The sequence below is a fragment of the Hyperolius riggenbachi genome, chromosome 2, assembly GCF_040937935.1.
Source record: "Hyperolius riggenbachi isolate aHypRig1 chromosome 2, aHypRig1.pri, whole genome shotgun sequence".
NCBI lineage: Eukaryota > Metazoa > Chordata > Amphibia > Anura > Hyperoliidae > Hyperolius > Hyperolius riggenbachi.
The window spans coordinates 289497479-289519175 of NC_090647.1; the positions used below are offsets into that span (position 1 = coordinate 289497479).

The following is a 21697-nucleotide window of genomic DNA, read 5'->3' on the forward strand; positions in this document are numbered from 1 at the left end:
CAAAATGCCATTAAACCTACCAATGTATGGGACAAGTTTTCTATCAGAATTTAAAAGAGGAACTGTGACCAAGGATTGAACCTAGGTCCTGACAGCACACTGTGGGAGCATTGTTGCATTGTGGGGAATAACAGCTGTTTCCAACTGCCTAGCAACCATTATCTCAGTCTGTGTATATGTAGATCTATAAAAAACAAAACACAACCTTTTAGCCTATCAAATTGTTAGTGGGTGTGTTTATAGATAATGGCAGTTTGTGCGGTTTATTTTTTTTCATGTCTGCCAGTAGTAAAGATGATTACATGCAGGCTCATTGTGGATAAAATATGAACAAATTACATGGCAAATATAATTTCTGTAGCTCTCTATTTTTTTTTTTTTTAATTCCTCACTTTGCAATGTATTGATTCATATTTTTCCTATTTTAACTTATAAACCTGGCTTGTCACAACAGCAACAAAAAAGAAAAACCATCAGGTAATGTTTAATGACGGCCTTTATTCTGGAATGTACATTTACACTGATGTGTAGCTGCCTCTGGATATGAATTCCACCTTCATATAAACAAGAGTTAAAACACAAACCATCGTATTACAATCTTTTAGAGAAAAAAAAAAAGGCAGACAATTTAAACAGTTGAAAACACACACAGAAAAAGCATACACACTTTTACATACGTAAGAAAGTTTGCATTAGATGTGTTTATAACTTCATTCTCCTGATGAAATGGTTTAAAGCATACCAAAACTGAAGTGAATTAGACTGCCCCCAATGTCCACACAGCCCATCTCATACTTGTCCTCCCTGCTCCTGTTTAGCTGCTCTGGTAGACTATAACACAGCCTGGATGTGTGCAGATTTTCCTTCCCATTAAGCCTTCAGACTAATATCACCTGGCAGGGATTGGGGTATGATCCGTCAGGTGACATTGTGGATGAGGCTGTACAGACATCAATAGTCTGAAGGCTAGAGATATCTTCCCTCACTACAGTGGTCGGCCAATGTGTGGCACACAGAGGTGGCGGAGCGTGCCCAAAAGTATTAGTCTGTCAACATTTGGGCAAGATGATTCGGCATGCTGGATTTCTCACCAATGTGTCAGGGCCTCCATAAAAACTCTTGGCAAAAGCAGGCTTTAGTGGCTGCCTCAGCTTAGTTTAGTCTAGTGTGGGTGTGTACAGACCTTCAGTGTGGCCAGACCAGTACTAGAGCAAGGCCAATCAAGGCATGTTCATAGGTAATTCCTTAACCAACTTTTGGGTCTGCTGATCCTAAATTCTAAATTTAAGCAAACTTTATGCAACATGGAAATGGACCAATCTGATCCAACAAGTGATTAAAGATACACAGGGACACAAGGCTGAGGTCCCTGGGTAAAGGATACTCTTGAAATGCAAGAGGTGAGGTCTTTTGAAGACATGTTTGAAAAGTTATTCTAGCTATAAGTTCCTATTCATTCTATAGCTCTATGTTAACCTGCTTCCCTCACCCTTCTCTTGCAATGCTCCTTTCTTTTATTTCTACAGGTAGATACAGGTACCATATACTAATACTGGCTCCAATGTTCAATCACCACTCAGCAAATACCAGTGTCTTTGAACAAGGATTCTTCCATAATTTTGTACCAATGGTTGATTTGCATGTTTCATAAGACATTTTGTTGAATTACATTCTGACTCATGAAACATTTTTATACGCTTCATGCTTGTTATTTAAAAGTTTGTGTTTACATCCAAGAGCATAAAATCTGCATCCATTCAGAAGAATTAGCAACTCATTAACCATCTCAAGTGGTAGGGTGACTTAGCTGATTTGTTAAATTCATTTCATTTCAGGTATACTTTAACTTATACTCTCTCATCTGGACAGACGAGCTTTCTCTTGAAGGCCTCTCCAACAAAAGTGTAAAAAAAAAAAAAAAAAAAAAAAAAAGTTAGCACACAAAAACAAAAATGTTAAAGCTACAGAAAGTGCAAATATTTCACATTCATAATCTTTATTTCCCAGCACATACGGTAAATGGAGTCCTTTTATTGAGGGAATTTGGTTCAGCTGATTAGCTAATATAAAACACAACAAGAACATTAATCAACTAAAGGCAAAACATGCCAACAAACCCTGCTACTCCTGGGAATCTGTCAAGCCATCGGCAACCCAACTGCTCTAGTTTAAAGAAAAGTGTACAGGTTAGATTCTCCTCAGCCAAAATGATAATTTGTGATAGTCTGAGCTGTAAGATTAGACCGTATACAGATGCCCCTTGATGATGCAGAGGTGGTCATTAATCATCCATCCTACTGGAGAACTAACAACCAAGCTCTGCTGTTATGTAAGCAATGTATGACCAATGTGTGACTGTGGATACAAGCTGATGGCGGAGGCAGATGAACACTGGGAATGCAGAAAATAAAATGACAACTGGCTCCATGTGGAAAAAGAGTTACTGAAAGAAAAAAAAAAAAGTAATAATCCCACAGCAACCAGATTTTTTTCCCCAACCCTACAATAGAAAATTCATAAAGGATAAATACATATTTACTTGAACAACAGGCCTACAATAAGCACACAAATTTAGTTATACCCACTGCCTAGCATAAATGTAACCATGAGACAGCCTTTGTCTGCATCATGCTGGCTTATAGTTAATGCTCAAAACAATTCAGATTCCACAGCTGTTGCCTTAGGGCTCTTTTCCAGATTCCGATCGCAATCGTGTTTCAATTTCCACCATGCGATTGAGCTACTATACTCATAGTACAGCTCAATCGCATACAAAACGCGGCAGGACGACGATTGCGCTTTGACCAAAATCGCATCGCAATCGGATCGCACTAATGGAAATTGCTGCTGCAGTTTCCATTAGTTTAATGTACCTTGCGATTTGCGATCAGAAGCAAATCGCAGGCTAGGGGAAAAAGGCCCTTATTGCATGTTGTTCAACCTGTGTTTGCATTTGTGTATCTAAATATTGTCAGCCTACCAATGCAGGCCATTTTCCTCTGTTTAAATAAGCATATCGTTGTCTTTTAAAGTGACACTGAAGCGAAAAAAAATTATGATATTATGATTTGTATGTGTAGTACAGCTAAGAAATAAAACATTAAGATCAGATACATCAGTCTAATGGTTTCCAGTACAGGAAGAGTTGAGAAACTCCAGTTATCTCTATGCAAACAAGCCATTCAGCTCTCCGACTAAGTTAGTCATGGAGAGGGCTATTATCTGACTTTTATTATCTCAACTGTAAGTGAACTGTTTACTTTTTCTCTGCTAGAGGAGAGGTCATCACTTCACAGACTGCTCCGAAAGACTCATTTTGAATGCTGAGTGTTGTGTAATCTGCACATATTATAGAATGATGCAATGTTAGAAAAAGCACTATATACCTGAAAATAAAAGTATGAGAATATTTTATTTGCTGCTAATCTTCTAGTAGTTATTCATAGTACACAACCAATTCACTATATCACATTTTTTTTTCGCTTCAGTGTCGCTTTAAGGCTTGGCTGACAGCTGTAAGCAAAACATTTCCCAAAAGGTTGACTTGCTAAAGCTACTGTTGCGTGTAAATCTAGATCATGGTGTAGCGCATGCTGAGGCACTCCTCAATATGAGGCCTGGATGTAAGCCATTGCTGACTTTTATGGAAAAAAATACTTACCAGATTGTTACTCTACCTTTTATGCTTTCTGAATCACTGACCAAAAACAAGTACACCAACTCTGGCTGCATGCTTAAGGAATAAATGTGCCACAGAAGCCAAAAAACAAAAAAAGCATTGCAGCCAGTTAACTGACATGTTTTTCTGCTTTTTCAAGCCCCATGGGGGGTCAGCGAACCTTAGTGGCTTGCAGCAGGACACTGGAGAGGACCAGAGCAGTGACGAGGGAACCAAATGACTTCTAGTGGCTGGAAGAAGCCCAGTTAAGTAAAGCTACAATGCTTTATTCACCTCAGAAGTCCTTTCAGGTAACACAGCTCCATAGCCAGGCAGCAAGTACAAAGGCATCCTTTTTTATATTAGCAAGCTACAAATTGTCCCAGTGTGTTGCTCTGACACTTGTTACCCATATGTTCTCAGAGCCAGCTGTACTTACCTTAGTACAAACACCTCAGCGCTTGAGTTTCTGGATTCCAATAGATGGATTTCAGAGCAGAACACTATTCTATGAAGCAAAGAATGGATGAAAGCAAGAGATTCAGTGGTTAACAAGCATAACAAGGGCTTCTGTACAAGTCAGCCTAGATTCTTTTCACAGGGCAGTAAGCCTATGAAGCACAAGGATGTTGGCTACCCCCTAGTGTATATAAGCAAGTGTCACAGCACTCTGAAATATCTCAACATAAAAAAACTTGACCTGGGAAACATTTTTCTTAATTGGTGGGCTTATGCAAGTTTAATCACATTTTGTTGATGGCGTAATCAAAACCTGTAATTTCCTTTACTAAATTAAAGAAAGTTTTCCACCAAATAAAATTATACCTACTACATACTTTCGGTGCTATTGCTTAAATATTTGTAGATTCTTATTCTGTACAGGTAGTTTCTGAAAAAAAAATCCAATTAGCTTCTGCTTCCAGGAGTAAAAGGTGCTGCCCCTTACCCTCTCGATGCTTCTAGTGGGTGCTCAGATGATCATGTGACTACTTGCAAGGCTACAACAATCATCAAGTTTTCCTTACAAAGGAGAATGTGGTCACATTTGTTTTAGGAAAGTTGCATTATAAAAGTTATGGAGATCAAAGCTGCACTAATAATCACTAAAATTTGATGCTTAAAGTCTTTAAATACATGCAGGCTGAAGACAATTTCCAATAGTGTTCTTAACTGCCTTGACATATCAAATGGGCCTCTTAGGATAGGCATGTTTCATTTATGTGAAATTTAATCTTCTTCTTTTCGTATCCTAGACTCGAAGCAGGAAAAAAAGGGTACTGCCATAGGCGCCTAGGGTAAAAGCCGCAGTTTGTGGCATGATAGGGAAATTTGGGCCCATGGCGGCGGACACCCAATTTTACCTCCTTTGCCGCATAGAATAGCCGCAATACGTGGCTATGAAGTTACATTTCAGCGCCCAATTAGCGGCAAGAGGCAATTTTCTGCAGATTTGGTACCTACATCACACAAGGATGACAGGGAATTGCCTTCAAATGGATGGTAGAATTACAGCTGCCAGCTCATCGTCATTTTTGCCAAAGAGATGTGCGAAATGTAGCCAGCCAAAGAAGCTGTATATCTACAGACAACTTCTTACTATTTCTTCTCTGAAGTGTCCTGTGCTATAATCTTCCTCAGTGAAACCCTGATCTGCTTAAACAAACTTCCAGTGCCATTTGTGTCAAATTAAATGCAAGCAGCCCCAGGAGCCAAGTACAAGCAGATCAGACTTTCTGTGAGGCAGAATTTTGTGCTGGGCACATTAGAGAAGAAAGAAGACAGGCACAGTACACTAAGTAGCAGTTCTCTGTACAGGGCACCCTGGCTGGTTCTTTCAGTGGCGTTTCCAGGAAGACGGAGGTAGGAGCAGAGGTAGTATTTATCTTTAATTGAAACCTATAGCTCTGCCACTGCTGTGTGAAAAGTGTTAAGAGTCAAAGTCATGAAAACAAATTACCAGTATCTGCATTACTGACCAGAGGGTAATTTTAAAGTTACTGTTTAGCCAGCTTTTTATCAATGCAATTTAGAGGTTTACATTAAAATTATTGATGCATGTAAACAGCTTTTCTTACGTTTTAGTTTATGCTAAATTATGAAAATGAAAAATACCTGATGTAGCAGTTTACTGGTGTTGAATTCCTGTCAACATCCAGGTCACTACTTACAATAATTCCCTCCACCCCAGTTGGTCAGAGCTTATTAACCTTAAAGGACACCTGAAGTGAAAACTATATGGAGGCTGCTATATTTATTTCCATTTAAGCAATACCAGTTGCTTGGCTGTCCAGTTGATCCTCTGCATCTTATACTTTTAGTCATAGTCCCTGAACATGCATGCAACAGATCAAGGGTTTCGGACATTGTTAGATCTGAAAAGATTAGTCTCATGCTTGTTTCTGGTGTTATTTAGACACTACTGCAGCCAAATAGATACGCATGGCTGCCAGGCAACTGGTACAGCTTAAAACAGAAATAAATATGGCAGCCTCCATATTCTCACTTCAGTTTTCCTTTAAGCGACACATCAGTCAGTTAACAGGGAGGCATGGGTATGCACTGAAAGCAGTCACACCCTCCCCATTGCTACTTACGTTACATCACTGTAGTGGTCACATGACTGAACAGGACATGGCTCTAACAGATGGACCAAACCGGCAGAGGGCGTAACTAACTGTACATGAGCAATGTGAGATCAGCACCAGTAAATTGGAGCACCGGAGCTTGTTTGTGTCCAAAAACTAAACCATCTAAATGCATTAAAAACTAAACAAACTAGCTTAGCCAAGGCTTTAAAGCACACTGAAAAATAATAACTTAGGCCTTAATCAAGGTTGCCACTCCTGGTTTGTTTGGGGTTGGAGTAAGGTGAAATACTATAATCCTTCATGGCAATGGCGTATGGCATTGCAAACTGGACGGCAGACAAGCATGTATCGCAGGGTATTTAGTTTAAGGAATACATACTACTAAGCTGTATATACATTCATTTTACTCAAGGACTATGTCACGCAAGTAGTGACTGTAGCAGTGCTCTTCATCCGCTCCAAATTCTCTCTAAAATGTTTTCCAAGGATAGATCAAAGGACTGCAGACAACATCCAAAGTTAGTAATGAGAGAATGTGGAGTTACTAGAATAGTATGCTCCACAGCCTTTTTGCCACATAGCCTCAGGATATACTCTATGGAAAAGGTTTGGTGGGAGATTTAAAGGAAAAAAAAAATACTCTCTCTAATGTGGGTGGACAATTCCTTGCAGATTGGGGGATAAGCACCATAAGCCCCTTAAATAAGTAACAATCTAAGGTATATACAAAAATAAAACAAACAACTACTTTAGATAAGGCATTACTTAAACAGTAATCATTTAGAAATATAGGGAGAATTACAGTGCCAAATCCTATCTGCATGTTAATTTCCCCATATAAACTGATAAAAATAATCTGCACATGCACCAATAAAAGCATAGCAGTTTGTCTAAACATACAAGTTATATATTTATATATATGAATTATTTTTATTCTGATACAGACCCTTTATTCTAAACCTCTCTTTACAATAAGTTAAATCTCTCTTAAAAGGTACATTGCACTTACAAAACATGGAACGGGAATTTTTAACACTAACGTAGAAAGAAAACAAAAATTACTTCCATTGCACTCAGCAGCAAGATAGTGAAAGATATTTCATGGAATGTAAGAGGGTATGCTATAGAAGGGAAATACAGGAAGAGTGGAGCAGCTAATCAGGTGCCAGCAATCATATTCCTCTGCGAGAAAAGGTAGATTCTGATTGGTTACCATGGGCAACACTTTCGTTTCTCCTTTCCACCCCCCTAATCCAGAACACATATATTGGAGTATTCTATGAAAGCAGAGCAAACAGAAGTGGTCTGTAACTATGATTTAAGAGAATAATATTGGATATATATTGGTTATTGTGGCCACAGCTTCAAAATGACTACACCTTTAAGGTAATCTTTTATCCAAGTACATAGACCAAAAGAAAATGAAAAAAATAAATATTACAAAATGGACACAAACATTCAAAGTGATTAAAACATATGTCACTTTCAGACTACTCCTCTTCATAGAATACTTCTCAGAAGTACAACTGTAACACAAAGAACAAAGCAAGCTTTCCTTTCCTATGTTAAAGCCTTGCCTAAATAGCACTTATATGCATTTTGTCCCATATGGAGCAGCTGTGGTAGTAGAATAGTTGCCTTCACTCCTAATGGTGAGAATACACATGGATGATGACTAATTCCAGTTATGTTAGAGGGGCAGGAGGCAGAGGGCCTGCAGATCCGTATGGTTTGCTGGTGCAGAACAGTAATGCAGGTCTTTGAATGCTGATGTTTGTATTCAGCTGGCAGCAGCACGCATCCCTGACATATGCTGGAAACACTTGCCAGCTCATTGACGGTTCATTACATTGAGTCCTTTTTCTGAAGGTTCAAATGTCTTTGAACAGTATGTGGCTCAGATTTAGGGAAGGCATGAGGCTATCTTCATGAACACTCAGAGCTGCCCGATAGATACTGCAGTATGCTGGCAAAAGTAGGGGAGGGGGGGGGGGATAATATTGTGTGAATCCCTGTTAGACTATATGGTCAAGAAAAAGAGAGATGAAAGCTTTCAAAGGAGTAAGGTGAGTCCAAGTTGAGTAAGAAGTGGCACCTGCAGGGCCAGGGGGAAGTGGAGAAGTCCACAAAGGGTGTGAATTTGCCTGTTTTATTTCCACATGGGGGAGCTGAGGCTCTGGTTGGGTCCCTGCTGAGCTGTAGGCTGTCCATATCCTGCCATGCCTCCAACACCAAAAAAGGTCATTCCTGCCATCTGCTGGGACACCTTCAAAATAAAGAAAACATTCATCTAAGGTGGGTGTAAAGCACAGACATTAAATAGACATCACAAGTTTTAAAGGATACCTAAGTGCAAAGTGTACTGACCCCCGCACTTACTGGTTGGGAGAGTCAGTGCGGACTGCAAGGCACTGCCTGGCGACGCACATCCTTGATTGCGTTCCTGTGGCAGAGAGCGCTGTGTGCAAGTGCACTACGTCACAACTACTACTATGCAGAGTGCTCCTGTCACTATGAAACTCTAGACATACGACTATGAAAATTCCAAACCACAAGTTCTGCCAGCATGTTGCTCCAATGTGACAATCGGGGTCTAAACTGGGCAAGCCATGATGCTTAATCCAAGCCAGTTAACAAAAATAAAAAGGTACTTTGTCATTTTTAAATTATAAATAACAGAAAATCGCTCATTCAATACCAAATAAATTCAAGCCCTTTTTACAATGTGACTCACCTGAGCGACATTCCACTGAAGTTGCTGTCCTGGTTGCATGCCATACATTGGCTGGGCTACTGCACCAATACCAGTCACACAACCTGCATGCTGAGACATCATTCCATTTGGTACTCCCATGACAGTTGCCTGCATTCCACCCACATATCCGGCTGGAAGTGCCATTGGAGCAACCATGCCTGGGTGAGCTGGCTGAGTCATTATGCCCAGTGGTGATGCCATCATGCCACCCATAACACCTCCAGGAGAGGGAACCCCAGGAAAGGCCGTGTAAGAACTTGGGTATGCCATTTGTGCTGGTGCCATGAAGAGCCCCCCTGAAAAAAATAAATCAATATTTAAGATACAGAAAATGTATGCCAAACTCACATGGTAAACAATGTCAAACATTAACCTCCCTGGTGGTATTATTTCTGGATTTCTGAAAGTTTCAGACCTTAAAACCAGGGGGAAAAAAAATCATAAGTTTTTAGGTTAAAAAAAAGAGACATCTATCAAGTTCACCCAGAATTGCATGCTGCCAGAAAGCCAGCAGCAACCCCAGCACTCACTCACCTCCCTGGGCTCCAGCGCTGCAATTTTCCCTCCGTCCTCTGGGTGGCTCTGTAACTCTGTAGTGAGATCACTGACTGCGATCTCAGAGTGATTCAGAACCTCCATGGTGGCTAGTCCGAGCTTACCGACAGGGAGGTTAAGTAAAAAGAAGCTCATGCAAGTCCACTTTAGCTTTTAGGACATAGCTCCTATGTCCAAAAATGCATGCTCACCTACGCCCATGAAAAACCAATCGCGCGTTCACCCGAGGGGGGGTTATGGGAATACTCATCGCCACCCGTTAGCCCAGAGATCAATAAATGGGAACTTCCCATTTAGCGTACTAATTGTATGCAACAGAAAGAAATGCGCAAGATCATCTTGTGGCCAAATAGTAAAATTACACTTCCATACATTTTACAAAACAGACCTACACATGATTTTAAATTAAACTTCTTACTCACCACACTCTTCCCAAAACACAAATTAAAAAAACAAACACAAAAAAAACACTTCATAAAAAAAATGAAATACAATAAAAAAAAATAATAAAGTTACCTTAGGGTCTGAACTTTAATATGCATGTCTCAAGAGGGTATATTACTAATATGTTTTAATTTATGGGCTTGTAAAAAGTGATGAACACAAAACTGAAAAAAAAAATGCACCTTTATTTCCAAATAAAATATTGGTGCCATACATTGTGATAGGGACATAATTTAAATGGTGTAATAACTGAGACAAATGTGCAAATAAAATACATGGGTTTTTATTATGGTAGCATGTATTTGAAGTCTATAATGGCCGAATTCTGATAAATTTTTTCCATTTTTTTCATAATATTCCCGTTAAAATACATTTAGGAAAAAAAATTCTTAGCAAAATGTACCACCTGAAGAAAGCCTAATTGGTGGCAAAAAAAACAACAAGATATAGATCATTAGTTGTGATAAGTAGCGATAAAGTTATTGACAAATGAATGGAAGGAGTGCTGAAATGATGCATAAGGTGAAAAAACACTAAAGTCTGAAGTGGTTAATGTTTACACTGCATAAATGTCAATTATATATATATTTTTTAAATTTTTTGTGTGTTTCTCTGGTTTCATTTTCTACAGTCAATTTTTCTGCTTAGACATGGATTTACTTTTGGAAGAATGAGGTTTTTATTATTATACATTTATATAGCATGGACATCTTTCACAGTGCTTTTACAGAGTGTATATATTCATATCACTAACTATCCCTCGGAGGAGCTAACAATCTAATCCCTAGTATATAGCAAGTGCTTTATGTTCCTATTATAGTCTAATGCCAAATTTTGGGTGGAACCATTTAACCTATTTGTATATCTTTGGGATGTAGAAGGAAACCCGCGCAAAAAACAAAAAAACAAATCTATGGATTTGGCATGTTTTCCCCAACACATCCTGAAGATGCAGTGTTAGATTAAGCTCTAGAGAATTTGTTAACCAAAGAAAATGTTATTCATCAGACAAGACTGTTCTTTACTCCACCTGCCAGTGGTCTGCCAGGTCCCCATATGCATAACAATATGCGAAATAGCCCTTATATTGTCTACAAATATATTCTTAACCACTTGAGGACCACAGTGCTAAACCTCCCTAAAGACCAGACCATGTTTTACTAAAAGGGCCACTGCAGCTCTAAGGCCAAGCTGCAGGGCCGCACAACTCAGCACACAAGTGATTCCTCCCCCCCCCCTTTTCTCCCCACCAACAGAGCTTTCTGTTTGAGGGGTCTGATCGCCCCCCAGATGTTTATTTTATATTTGACTCACTCCTGTGTCACACGGCTGTCCCCAGTACAGCGCTGCTGCAGATTGCAGCGCTGTACAAGGTTTATAGACTGTGGTTTCACCGTCTAACAGTCTCCGAGCGGCGATCGCGTGCAATCTCCTGCAGTAGCCGGCCCCAGGACTTGACGCCAATGGACGTTAGGCGGTCCTGGGGCTGCCGGCGCAGTCATGACGCGGTCGTTAGGTAGTTAAATGATTGTTGCTATGGAGAACCAATGAATTTCTTATCAGAACTGGGAAGGAGAAGAAAAAAAAAAAACAAACCCTAAGGCTATGTTCACACTACAAATCGCTAAACGCAAACGCAAATTCTGAAGCGTTTTCTGGCGTTTTTCTCAATAGTATTTTGAGCGTTTCGCTGTATGGGGTAGCGTTTTACAGGAGATGGCCGCTAGCCAGGAGTTGGCTGCTAGCCAGGAAACAGAGGTGTTTTATGGGTAATCTGCTCTGTCTTGTGGCTAATCTGCTATATTAACTGAGTAAAAGCGTTGGAAAAACGCTGATTATTGTGAACAGCCCAGCGCTTTTGGGCGATTATGAAGCGCTCCTATCTTTAACATTGAAGCGTAAATCGCTCAAAATCGCTCAGAAATGGTTCAGGTTACGAGTTTCCGTTTCAACTAATCGCTGAAAAACCACAAAACACAGAACAGCCACACATACTTAACATTGACCAAGCGCTTTTCAAAACGCTAGTGATTTCTAGCGATGCTGAAATCAACTGAAAAGCGCTCTAGTGTGAATGGGGCCTTAAGACAATTCATTTAGGAATTGATGTGTTAGTGAACTTACTTTTCCTTTCATGTGTAAATAAATGCCAATCAGCAGAAGGTCTGGGACCCACTTGCAGTATTTTTGCCTGGGACCCACTTGCAGCATTTTTGCCAGGGTTTTGCACAATGCTTACATTTTAACCACTTGCCGACCGCGCACTCATACCGCGCGTCTGCAAAGTGGCAGCTGCAGGACCGAACTGCGTCGCCGGCTGCAGGCCAATTAATCAGGAAGCAGCCGCTCGCGCGAGCGGCTGTGCTTCCTGTCAATTCACGGCGGGGGACTCCGTGAATAGCCTGCGGGCCGCCGATCGCAGGCTAAATGTAAACACAAGCGGAAATAATCCGCTTGTTTACATTCGTACAACGCTGCTAACAGTAGCAACGTTGTACCAGATCAGCGATCCCCGGCCAATCAGCGGCCGGGGATCGCTGTCACATTACAGGCAGGAGCCTGTTAGAGGCTGCACAGGACAGATCCGTTCCTGTGCAGCCTCAGATCTCCGGACAAGGGAGGGAGGAGAGGGAGGGGGGGGGGGGGGGGGAATTTCGCCGCGGAGGGGGGCTTTGAGGTGCCCCCCCGCAACACCCAGGCAGGCAGGAGCGATCAAACCCCCCCAGCACATCATCCCCCTAGTGAGGAAAAAAGGGGGGAGATCTGGTCGCTCTGCCTGCACCCTGATCTGTGCTGGGGGCTGCACAGCCCACCCAGCACAGATCAGCTAAAACAGCGCTGGTCCTTAAGGGGGGGTAAAGGGTGGGTCCTCAAGTGGTTAAAACACACTCATTCACTTGACTGAGAATCAAGGCAAAACTGTTTGCAGAAATTCTCAATCATGTGAATGAGAGAGCGTTTTTCACAACGAAAATGCTGCACAAAATGCTGCAAGTAGGTGCCAGGCCTTATATGTAGTTGGTCCTGCTGTAGTTCCATACCTTGAGCTGGAAGCTGAGGAGTCTGAGGACCATACAAAGACAATATAGAGTCCTTGGAAAGTTGCTTCTTAGTGCCTTCTTCTGGCTTAGCACTGGTCTCCGGAAACAAGTTAAGATTCTCAGGCACAGATTCTGAGGTGCCAGATATCGGCATGGAGCTGGCTACCTAAGGGACAATTCAGACCAAGCAAAGATCAGCAGCTGTTTTATATGGAACATCGTCATACACGTATATACAGCACACATACAGATAATACAAGCAAAATACCTTTCATTTATCTAACAGTAAGGCCCCTTTCATGTGAGAGGCTGAAGACTGAATTCATGTAGCATGACACTTTTTTTGCCTGCGGCTAAGCACACCGCATGTCAAATACTGACACACATGGGGTTACACAGGCTGCCATTTAGCTGTATTAAATTGCAGCCAAAGGCTGCTATGTGGCTGGCAGACAGGAGGATGAACTGCATGCAATTCAACTTCCAGTCTGAAATAGGCTTTAGCCTTTATAAAGTGTCCTAAAGAAAACCTACAGCTGCTATTTAATCGTGTATTAAAATGGCAGCACTCAGATTTTGTAAAGGAAATGTAGGGTGCCAGGGTAGATACTCTTCTCCTAGAGATGCCCCTTATAAAACCTGCCCTTTAAATATGAACTCCATTCAGACCACTGAACATGCAAAACTAGGTTATTTTTAAATTAAGTTTCTGGATACATTCTGGATCAAGGATATCAAATAATTTCAACTTTCATTCTAATTTCATGTTAATTGTATGCAGCTTGAAATCGACAGGTAGAAATTTTGGTGGGTTCGATTTTAAGCTGCACATGATTTACATGAAATGTGAATGCAAGCCAAAATTATTTGCGTCTCATCGACCATCTCTGCTAACTACCAATACAGTACTCAGACTATGCAAAATAGTGATGGCTGATATCAGTTTGTAGTAAAGCCGGTCATCATGTACCATGCAGTGAAAGCACAATCGGCAATTACTGTAATCCCAAAACAAAAAATGTTGCAATATTGACTTTTACAGGAAAAAAAACAAGGATGTGACCGTTAATGATTGCCCAACACCTAAAACTAAACATCCAGCATTTTCACAGACTTCTAGTAACAGCAGAATGTCATTCAGCAACCAACAGAATATAGCAGGAGATGTGCAAGGCACAGCAAGACAAATGATACTTCTCATTGACTGCGCAAACCGTCAGATTCTATGGGACCTCCATAAACCTGGCATTTGCTGGGTTCCACAACTGCCCAAAAGCATATATCCAAACACGTGTTTATGTTGCAGAGGATGGAGAATGGGCTGAGTGGGAGCGTAGATGAGAGGACCCACGGGTGTTCTATTAGGCTTTGTTCACATACATCGCAAGCGCTGAGCGATTTGAGCTTTTTAAAAAGTGCATTTCCTAGAGCTTTTCGCTTAGAAAAGCGATTTTCTAATAGTTTTTGCTCAGCGATGATTTTTTTCACTTTCTGACAGGAGTCATGAAGTGAACTCTTTAACCTGGAAATGAATAAACACAATGTATTTATTCATAAAAGCGCTCAGGAAATCGCTATGCAAAGTGCTTTTTCAAGCGCTTTGCGATTTCCCTATAGCTTCCATTGAGCCAAAGCGTTCAGAAAATGGTACATGTAGCGTATTTGTGATTTCAAGAAAATTTAAACGCTTACACGTGGAAACTGTCCAAGGAAATCATTACACAAGCGCTTTTTAGGCCGATTTGTAAAATTGCCAGCGATGGAAAAAATAAATAAAAATCAGCAAACGCTCATAGTGTGAACAAGCCCTTAAAGATTTTTATGCAGTCAAATTTGTAAACTGAATATGCGTGTGTCAATCTTTACTGGAGGCAGGGCTGCGGCGGTTAGCCCTGCCTCCAGGAGCGACCAAATGTACAACCAAGTCGTGCAGGGGGGGGGGGATTTGGGGGTGAAGGGACCCCCGTTTAGCGGCGCGATAGCGGCGGTTTAGCACGTGCACATAGATGCGGGAGACTTGGGGAGGCCTGGCAGGCGGAGGCTGCTCCACACATTTCAGCAATCTGTGTGCATATGTGTGGCAGCAATAGATCCCTGTCTGATCGTATTAGATCAGAGTACCTACCCGATGATCAAATCTGCTGCACCACCTGCCAAAGTTTGGGCACCGTTAGTTTCATTATTTAAAAGAAAAAAGTAAACAAAAGCATGACTGATTGTGACCACAGGTGAACAAGATGAAATTATACAGGAAGCATTCAATTCTATGGCAAGAGTTGGAAAAAAATACATGGTATACTTTAGTAATAACTAGTTTACCTGGTTGGTTTTGGCGCCTGAAAAAGATCCAAAAAGGTCCAATTCCTTCTCAAGGCTAGTGTTGGACTTCCCATTGGGAATTGCAGTAACTACAGGCGCATCTACAAGAAGATACATACATTGAAATAAAATTCAGCTCCATAGCTGTGCTTTCAGGCTGTTAACTATATATGCAATATACCTAGTTACAGTTACCTACAGTAGTAACTAGGTAAGTGTTGTAGAAAAGCAACCAATTATTAACATACATAATGTAGGATGTCGCAATGCAATTACAACTCCCCCCCCCCCATTAAAAAAACAAAAATACAAAAACTTCTTACAGACTTCTTTCACACTGCAAATTGCAATTCCGATTTGCACAGGGTGTTAGCAACACAAAGAAAAAAATGCATTAAAAATAATAGATGCATAAAACAGCAGGCAGGTCATTTTTGTAATCGCATCAAAAATCTGAATCATGTTAAATTGCATCAAAATAGAATATTTGAATCGTATGTAGTGTAAAAGAGCTTAATCAGGATTGCATTTTCTAACAGTTATTGTATCATTCTAAATGTATTCTGTAAATATCACAGTGGAAACATAAGAGATACACTCTGCCTCAACATACAAGCTCAAGATATCAATTAGGACTGGAAAATTCCATCTCACCTAGGCCTAATAAATCCATGACAGGTTCAGCCGCTTTCTGGGGAGTGGATTTCGAAGGCTGAGGTTCATCTTTCTTATGTGGCTAGAGACAGCAAAACAGTCATGCTACAGATTTTTTTTTCACATTGAGCATTACATTACCTTTATACAGGATAAATGACAAATTGAAACTCCTGGTAAACAGCACAATGTATTTACCGTACATACGTGACTACAAGTCTACAAATTTAGGTCTTAGGCTCAGTGCACACCGAGCGGTTTTGGATGCGATCTGCCGGCCGCATCCGCCTGTAAAAACGCTTGGCTAATGTATTTCAATGGGCTGGTGCACACCAGCGGTTTGAGGTTTGTAGCAAACCGCAAACGTGCCTCCTGCTGCACGTTTGCGGTTTGCAGAAGCGTTTCTGCCTCAAAGTATAGGAAAACGCAAACCGCTCTGAAAAACGCTACATCAGAGCGGTTTTCCAGGCGTTTTTGTTACAGAAGCTGTTCAGTAACAGCTTTTACTGTAACAATATGTGTAATCTGCTACACAAAAACGCACCCAAAACCGCCATGTTTAGAAAACCTCTCTAAACATGCCTAGAATCGCTCTGAAATCAGCTCCAAAAACCACTAGCGTTTTGTGGATCTGCTAGCTGTTTTGGTGTGCACTGGGCCTGACTCACTAAACAAAAAGTATAGGAGTTGACTTGTACACAAGTCAGACCTAAATTTCTGACTCATACCTGAGGGACTGTGATGATCACTTCTCTCTCAACCTTTGGACAGTGAGCCACACTGGTCAGCATGCTTTATAATCCTCCTCCTATTTTCACCTTTTGCTCGGAAAAGCACAACTTTGTACAGCTTACTTTTGATAAGAGTAGGTTTGGGCAAACTTTTAGGATCGGAACGCGTTCCTCTAGAAAGCAGCCCACTTGTCACAGCAGCTCTCTGTCCACCTCCCTACCGACAGAAAAATGGTGGGTAAGGATTGGTTATAACTCACCCAATTGCACTCTAGTGGAGATCTCCATGGCTATAGGCCTTATTTTAGATGGTTTCATAGCCTTTTTCCTTTTCTAAGTTTCTTGAATCCCTTATTCATTAAGATATTAGAGGCATTACCTCCCATGAAGCAACATGCTGCATACAGGCAATATAGCTAGTATCAGACTGTCTAAAAGGTGCTCATACACAGACATTTCTTGTTGGGGCTAAAACCTTTGGTGTTTCGCAGTGATCAATTCTGCTGAAGATTGTGGCCCCAACATGCTGCCGATCGTATTGACATGATAGTGCTAAAATCTTCCGCAGTGCTTTTACAGAGTACATATTCATGTCACTTACTGTCCCTCAGAAAGGCTAACAATCTAGTCCCAACTATAGAGACATGCCCATCATAGTCTAGGGCCAATGTTAGCGGGAAGCCAAATAACTGATCGGTATAAACATATCCAAGTATGCATTGATCTAAAAAGACATGACTTGTCAGGTATACCTATTTTTTTTGTAGTAACCATCAAAATAAAAGTACCTGTAAGAACCTAGAGATGAATTTTCCTTGTGCTACAGCCCATGGGAAGACAATTGTTTTTAAAGAGTAACTGTTAGGCATTAAATACAAAATTATTTCTCTTTTGCAGGATGTTAAAAGGTAAAAAGGTTGCCAATCAGGCAATTCAAAACTTTAAAATCAATCTTACTTTTTTCCCCAATAAGGCTTTCTCTCCCCATGCCCCCAGGATCTATACTGGTACACAGACGCAAAAGAGAAATGACATGGCATGCTGAATCAGCCTGATTGGCTGAAGCCTGTCACACGCCTCTCTGCTCTGCAATTGCCCACCTGGTCTCCCCTTCACGGTCGATGTCGCAACCGCTGTTAGAGTGCAGGGAGAGGGGCCATCTCCTGTCACTGTCCTCTGCACTCTCCTCCAGTGGCATGTCCGCCCCCTCTGCCGCCCGCCGCATTCCCCCTCTTCCCCGCGCTGAACATTTGGAAAGGATAAAGGCGGTGCACACAGACTCACTGAATAATTGTTCCAGGTGCTGTAGTTCCCTTCTATACTCTATGCACTACCGCCGGTGGTAGTGCAGAGAATAGATGGGACAGCAGTGCTTGGATCCGTTAACCCTCCTGGCGGTAACGTTCGGGGTAAGCTGCGCAGGAGGATTCCTCAGGCCCTGCTGGGCCGAGTTGCATACTTTTTTTTTGCTACACGCAGCTAGCACTTTGCTAGCTGCGTGTGCACTCCGATCGCAGCCACCACCCGCCGCGCCCCCCCCAGACCCCATGTGCAGCCTGGCCAATTAGTGCCAGGCAGCGCTGAGGGGTGGATCGGGACACCCTTTGACGTCACAACGTCATCTCGCCCGCCGCTATGGCGATGGGGGAAGCCCTAATGGAAATCCCGTTCAGAACGGGATTTCCAGAAGGGCTTGATCGCTGGAGGCGATCGAAGAGGGTGGGGGGATGCCGCTGCACAGCTGCTGTCATGTAGCGAGCCCTAGGCTCGCTACATGATTTAAAAAAAAAACAAAAAAAAAAAACTGCTGCGCTGCCCCCTGGCGGTATTTAACCACTTAAAGCGAACCTTAAGTCACCTAAAAAAAAATGAGATTTACTCACCTGGGGCTTCCCTCAGCCCCCAGCAACCGATCGGTGCCCTCGCAGCTCCGCTCCGATGTCCCAGGACCCGCCGGCGAGCACTTCCGGTTTGGCCGTCACCGGCCGACAGGCATGAGAACGCGAGTGATTGTTCGCGTTCCCAGCCTGTATATCGCCCCCTATGCTGCTATTGCGACCTCCTGGCCACAATAGCAGCATAGGGGGCGATATACAGGCTGGGAACGCGAACAATCACTCGCGTTCCCATGCCTGTCGGCCGGTGACGGCGAAACCGGAAGTCGTCGCCGGCGGGTCCTGGGACATCGGAGCGGAGCTGCAAGGGCACCGATCGTCTGCTGGGGGCTGAGGGAAGCCCCAGGTGAGTTCATCTCATTTTTTTTAGTTGACTTAAGGTTCGCTTTAAGGACTGCAGTCATAAAACCCCTTAAGGACCAGAGCCTTTTTTTTCCATTCAGACCACTGCAGCTTTTTAACGGTTTATTGCTCGGTCATACAACCTACTATCTAAATGATTTTTACCTCCTTTTCTTGTCCCTAATACAGCTTTCTTTTGGTGCTATTTGATTGCTGCTGTGATTTTTAGTTTTTATTATATTCATCAACAAAAGACATGAATTGTGTCCAAAAAAATGTTTTGTTTTTTTACTTTGCGCTGACATTTTTCAAATAAAGTAAAAATTCTATATACATTTTTGTCCAAATTTATTTTGCTACATGTCTTTGATAAAAAACAAAAACCATTCAGTGTATAGTTATTGGTTTGGGTAAAAGTTATAACGTTTACAAACTATGGTGCAAAAAGTGAATTTTCCCATTTTTCTGAGCACCTGTCATGTTTCATGAGGTGCTCGAATTCCAGGATAGTATAAATACCCCCCAAATGACACCATTTTGGAAAGAAGACACCCCAAAGTATTCAGTGAGAGGCATGGTGAGTTCATAGAAGATTTTATTTTTTGTCACAAGTTAGCGGAAAATGACACTTTGTGACAAAAAAAAAAAAAAAGTTTCCATTTCTGCTAACTTGTGACAGAAAAAAAAGGAAATCTGCCACGGACTCACCATGCCCCTCTCTGAATACTTTGGGTTGTCTACTTTCCAAAATGGGGTCATTTGTGGGGTGTGTTTACTGTCCTGGCTAAATTGTAAGCACCCCCGTAAAGCCTAAAGGTGCTCATAGGACTTTGGGCCCCTTAGCGCACCTAGGCTGCAAAAAAAAGTGTCACACGTGGTATCGCCATACTCAGAAATAATGTAATGTGTTTTGGGGTGTATTTTTACACATACCCATGCTGGGTGGGAGAAATATCTCTGTAAATGGAAAATGTTTTGATTTTTTTTTTTTTTTTTTTTTTTTTTTTTTTTACACACACAATTGTCCATTTACAGAGATATTTCTCCCACCCAGCATAGGTATGTGTAAAAATACACCCCAAAACACATTATACTACTTTACCGAGTAAAGCGATACCACGTGTGGCACTAACTGCGCTAAGGGGCCCAAAGTCCAATGAGTACCTTTAGGATTTCACAGGTCATTTTAAGACATTTGGTTTCAAGAATACTCCTCACGGTTTAGGGCCCCTAAAATGCCAGGACAGTATGGTGAGTTCATAGAAGATTATTTTTTGTCACAAGTTAGCGCAAAATGACACTTTGTGAAAAGAATAAAAAACTATTTCCGCTAACTCGTGACAAAAAGTAAAATCTTCTATGAACTATGGTGATACTCCTAACGGAATACCTTGGGGTATCTTCTTTCTAGAATGGGGTCATTTGTGGGGTTCCTATACTGCCCTGGCATTTTAGGGGCCCTAAACCATGAGGAGTAGTACCAGCAGTGATCAGAAAACAAAAAATTCTGTCACTGCGGTGGGGCGGGTGAGGGTTTGGCCGGGCGATCAGAAGCCCACATGGGGGGGGCAGATTAGGGCCTGATCTGATGGATAGGAGTGCTAGGGGGTGACAGGAGGTGATTGATGGGTGTCTCAGTGGGTGGTTAGAGGGGAGAATAGATGCAACCAATGCACTGGGGAGGTGATCGGAAGGGGGATCTGAGGGTTTGGCTGAGTGATCAGGAGCCCACACGGGGCAAATTAGGGCCTGATTTGATGGGTAGGTGTGCTAGGGGGTGACAGGAGGTGATTGATGGGTGTCTCAGGGTGTGAATAGAGGGGGAATAAATGCAAGCAATGCACTGGGGAGGTGATCGGGGGTATCTGAGGGCGATCTGAGGGTGTGGGCCGGTCACTGGGTGCCCACAAGGGGCAGATGAGGGTCTGATCTGATGGGTATGATGGTAGCAGTGACAGGTGGTGATTGATGGGTGATTAGAGGGGAGAACAGAAGTAAATAATACACTAGGGAGTTGATCAGAGGGGTCTAGGGGGGGCTATCTCAGGGTGTGGGCGGGTAATTGGGTGCCCGCAAGGGGCAGATTAGGGTCTAATCTGATGGGTAGCAGTGAGAGGGGGTGATTGATGGGTGATTAGAGGAGAGAACAGATGTAAACAATGCACTTGGGAGATGATCTGACAGCGGGTCTGTGGGCGATCTGAGGGTGTGTAGCAGTGACAGGGGGTGATTGATGGGCGATTGACAGGTGATTATAAGGGAGGATAGATTTATACAGTACACAGGGGGGGGGGGGGTTGATCAGGAGCCCCCAGGGGGCAGTTAAGGGACTAATCTAAAAAATAGCGTTGACAGATAGTGACAGGGAGTGATTGATGGGTGATTGGGGGGGGTGATTGGGTGCAAACAGGGGTCTGAGGGAGTGGGCAGGGGGTCTGAGGGGTGCTGTGGGTGATCAGAGGGCAGGGGGGCCGATCAGTGTGTTTGGGTGCAGACTAGGGTGGCTGCAGCCTGTCCTGGTGGTCCCTCAATCACTGGGACCACCAGGGCAGGAGGCAGCCTGTATATTACGCTTTGTATACATTACAAAGCGTATTATACGCTTCTATAGCGGCGGATGTGCGCGCATCACTGCAAGCGATCCCCGGGCCGGAAGAGTCCCAGGACCTGACGCCACTTTACAGTGGGCAGTCGGCAAGTGGTTAATAGACCGCC

The 21697-nt window shown here is 42.4% G+C and overlaps 1 protein-coding gene across 1 annotated transcript in view; it reads right to left on the reverse strand.

Moving 5' to 3' along the window:
* Positions 1 to 478: 478 nt before the first annotated feature.
* Positions 479 to 21697, reverse strand: part of SMAP2 (small ArfGAP2) — a 52471-nt gene continuing 31252 nt past the window's right edge. Inside the window, exons 6-10 of the mRNA XM_068268932.1 lie at positions 16015 to 16096; positions 15361 to 15461; positions 13042 to 13207; positions 8981 to 9297; positions 479 to 8512 (exon numbers count right to left, since the gene is read on the reverse strand). Coding sequence (XP_068125033.1) covers positions 8396 to 8512; positions 8981 to 9297; positions 13042 to 13207; positions 15361 to 15461; positions 16015 to 16096 — 783 coding nt within the window. The 3' untranslated portion in view covers positions 479 to 8395. The remainder of the gene's footprint in view (positions 8513 to 8980; positions 9298 to 13041; positions 13208 to 15360; positions 15462 to 16014; positions 16097 to 21697) is intronic.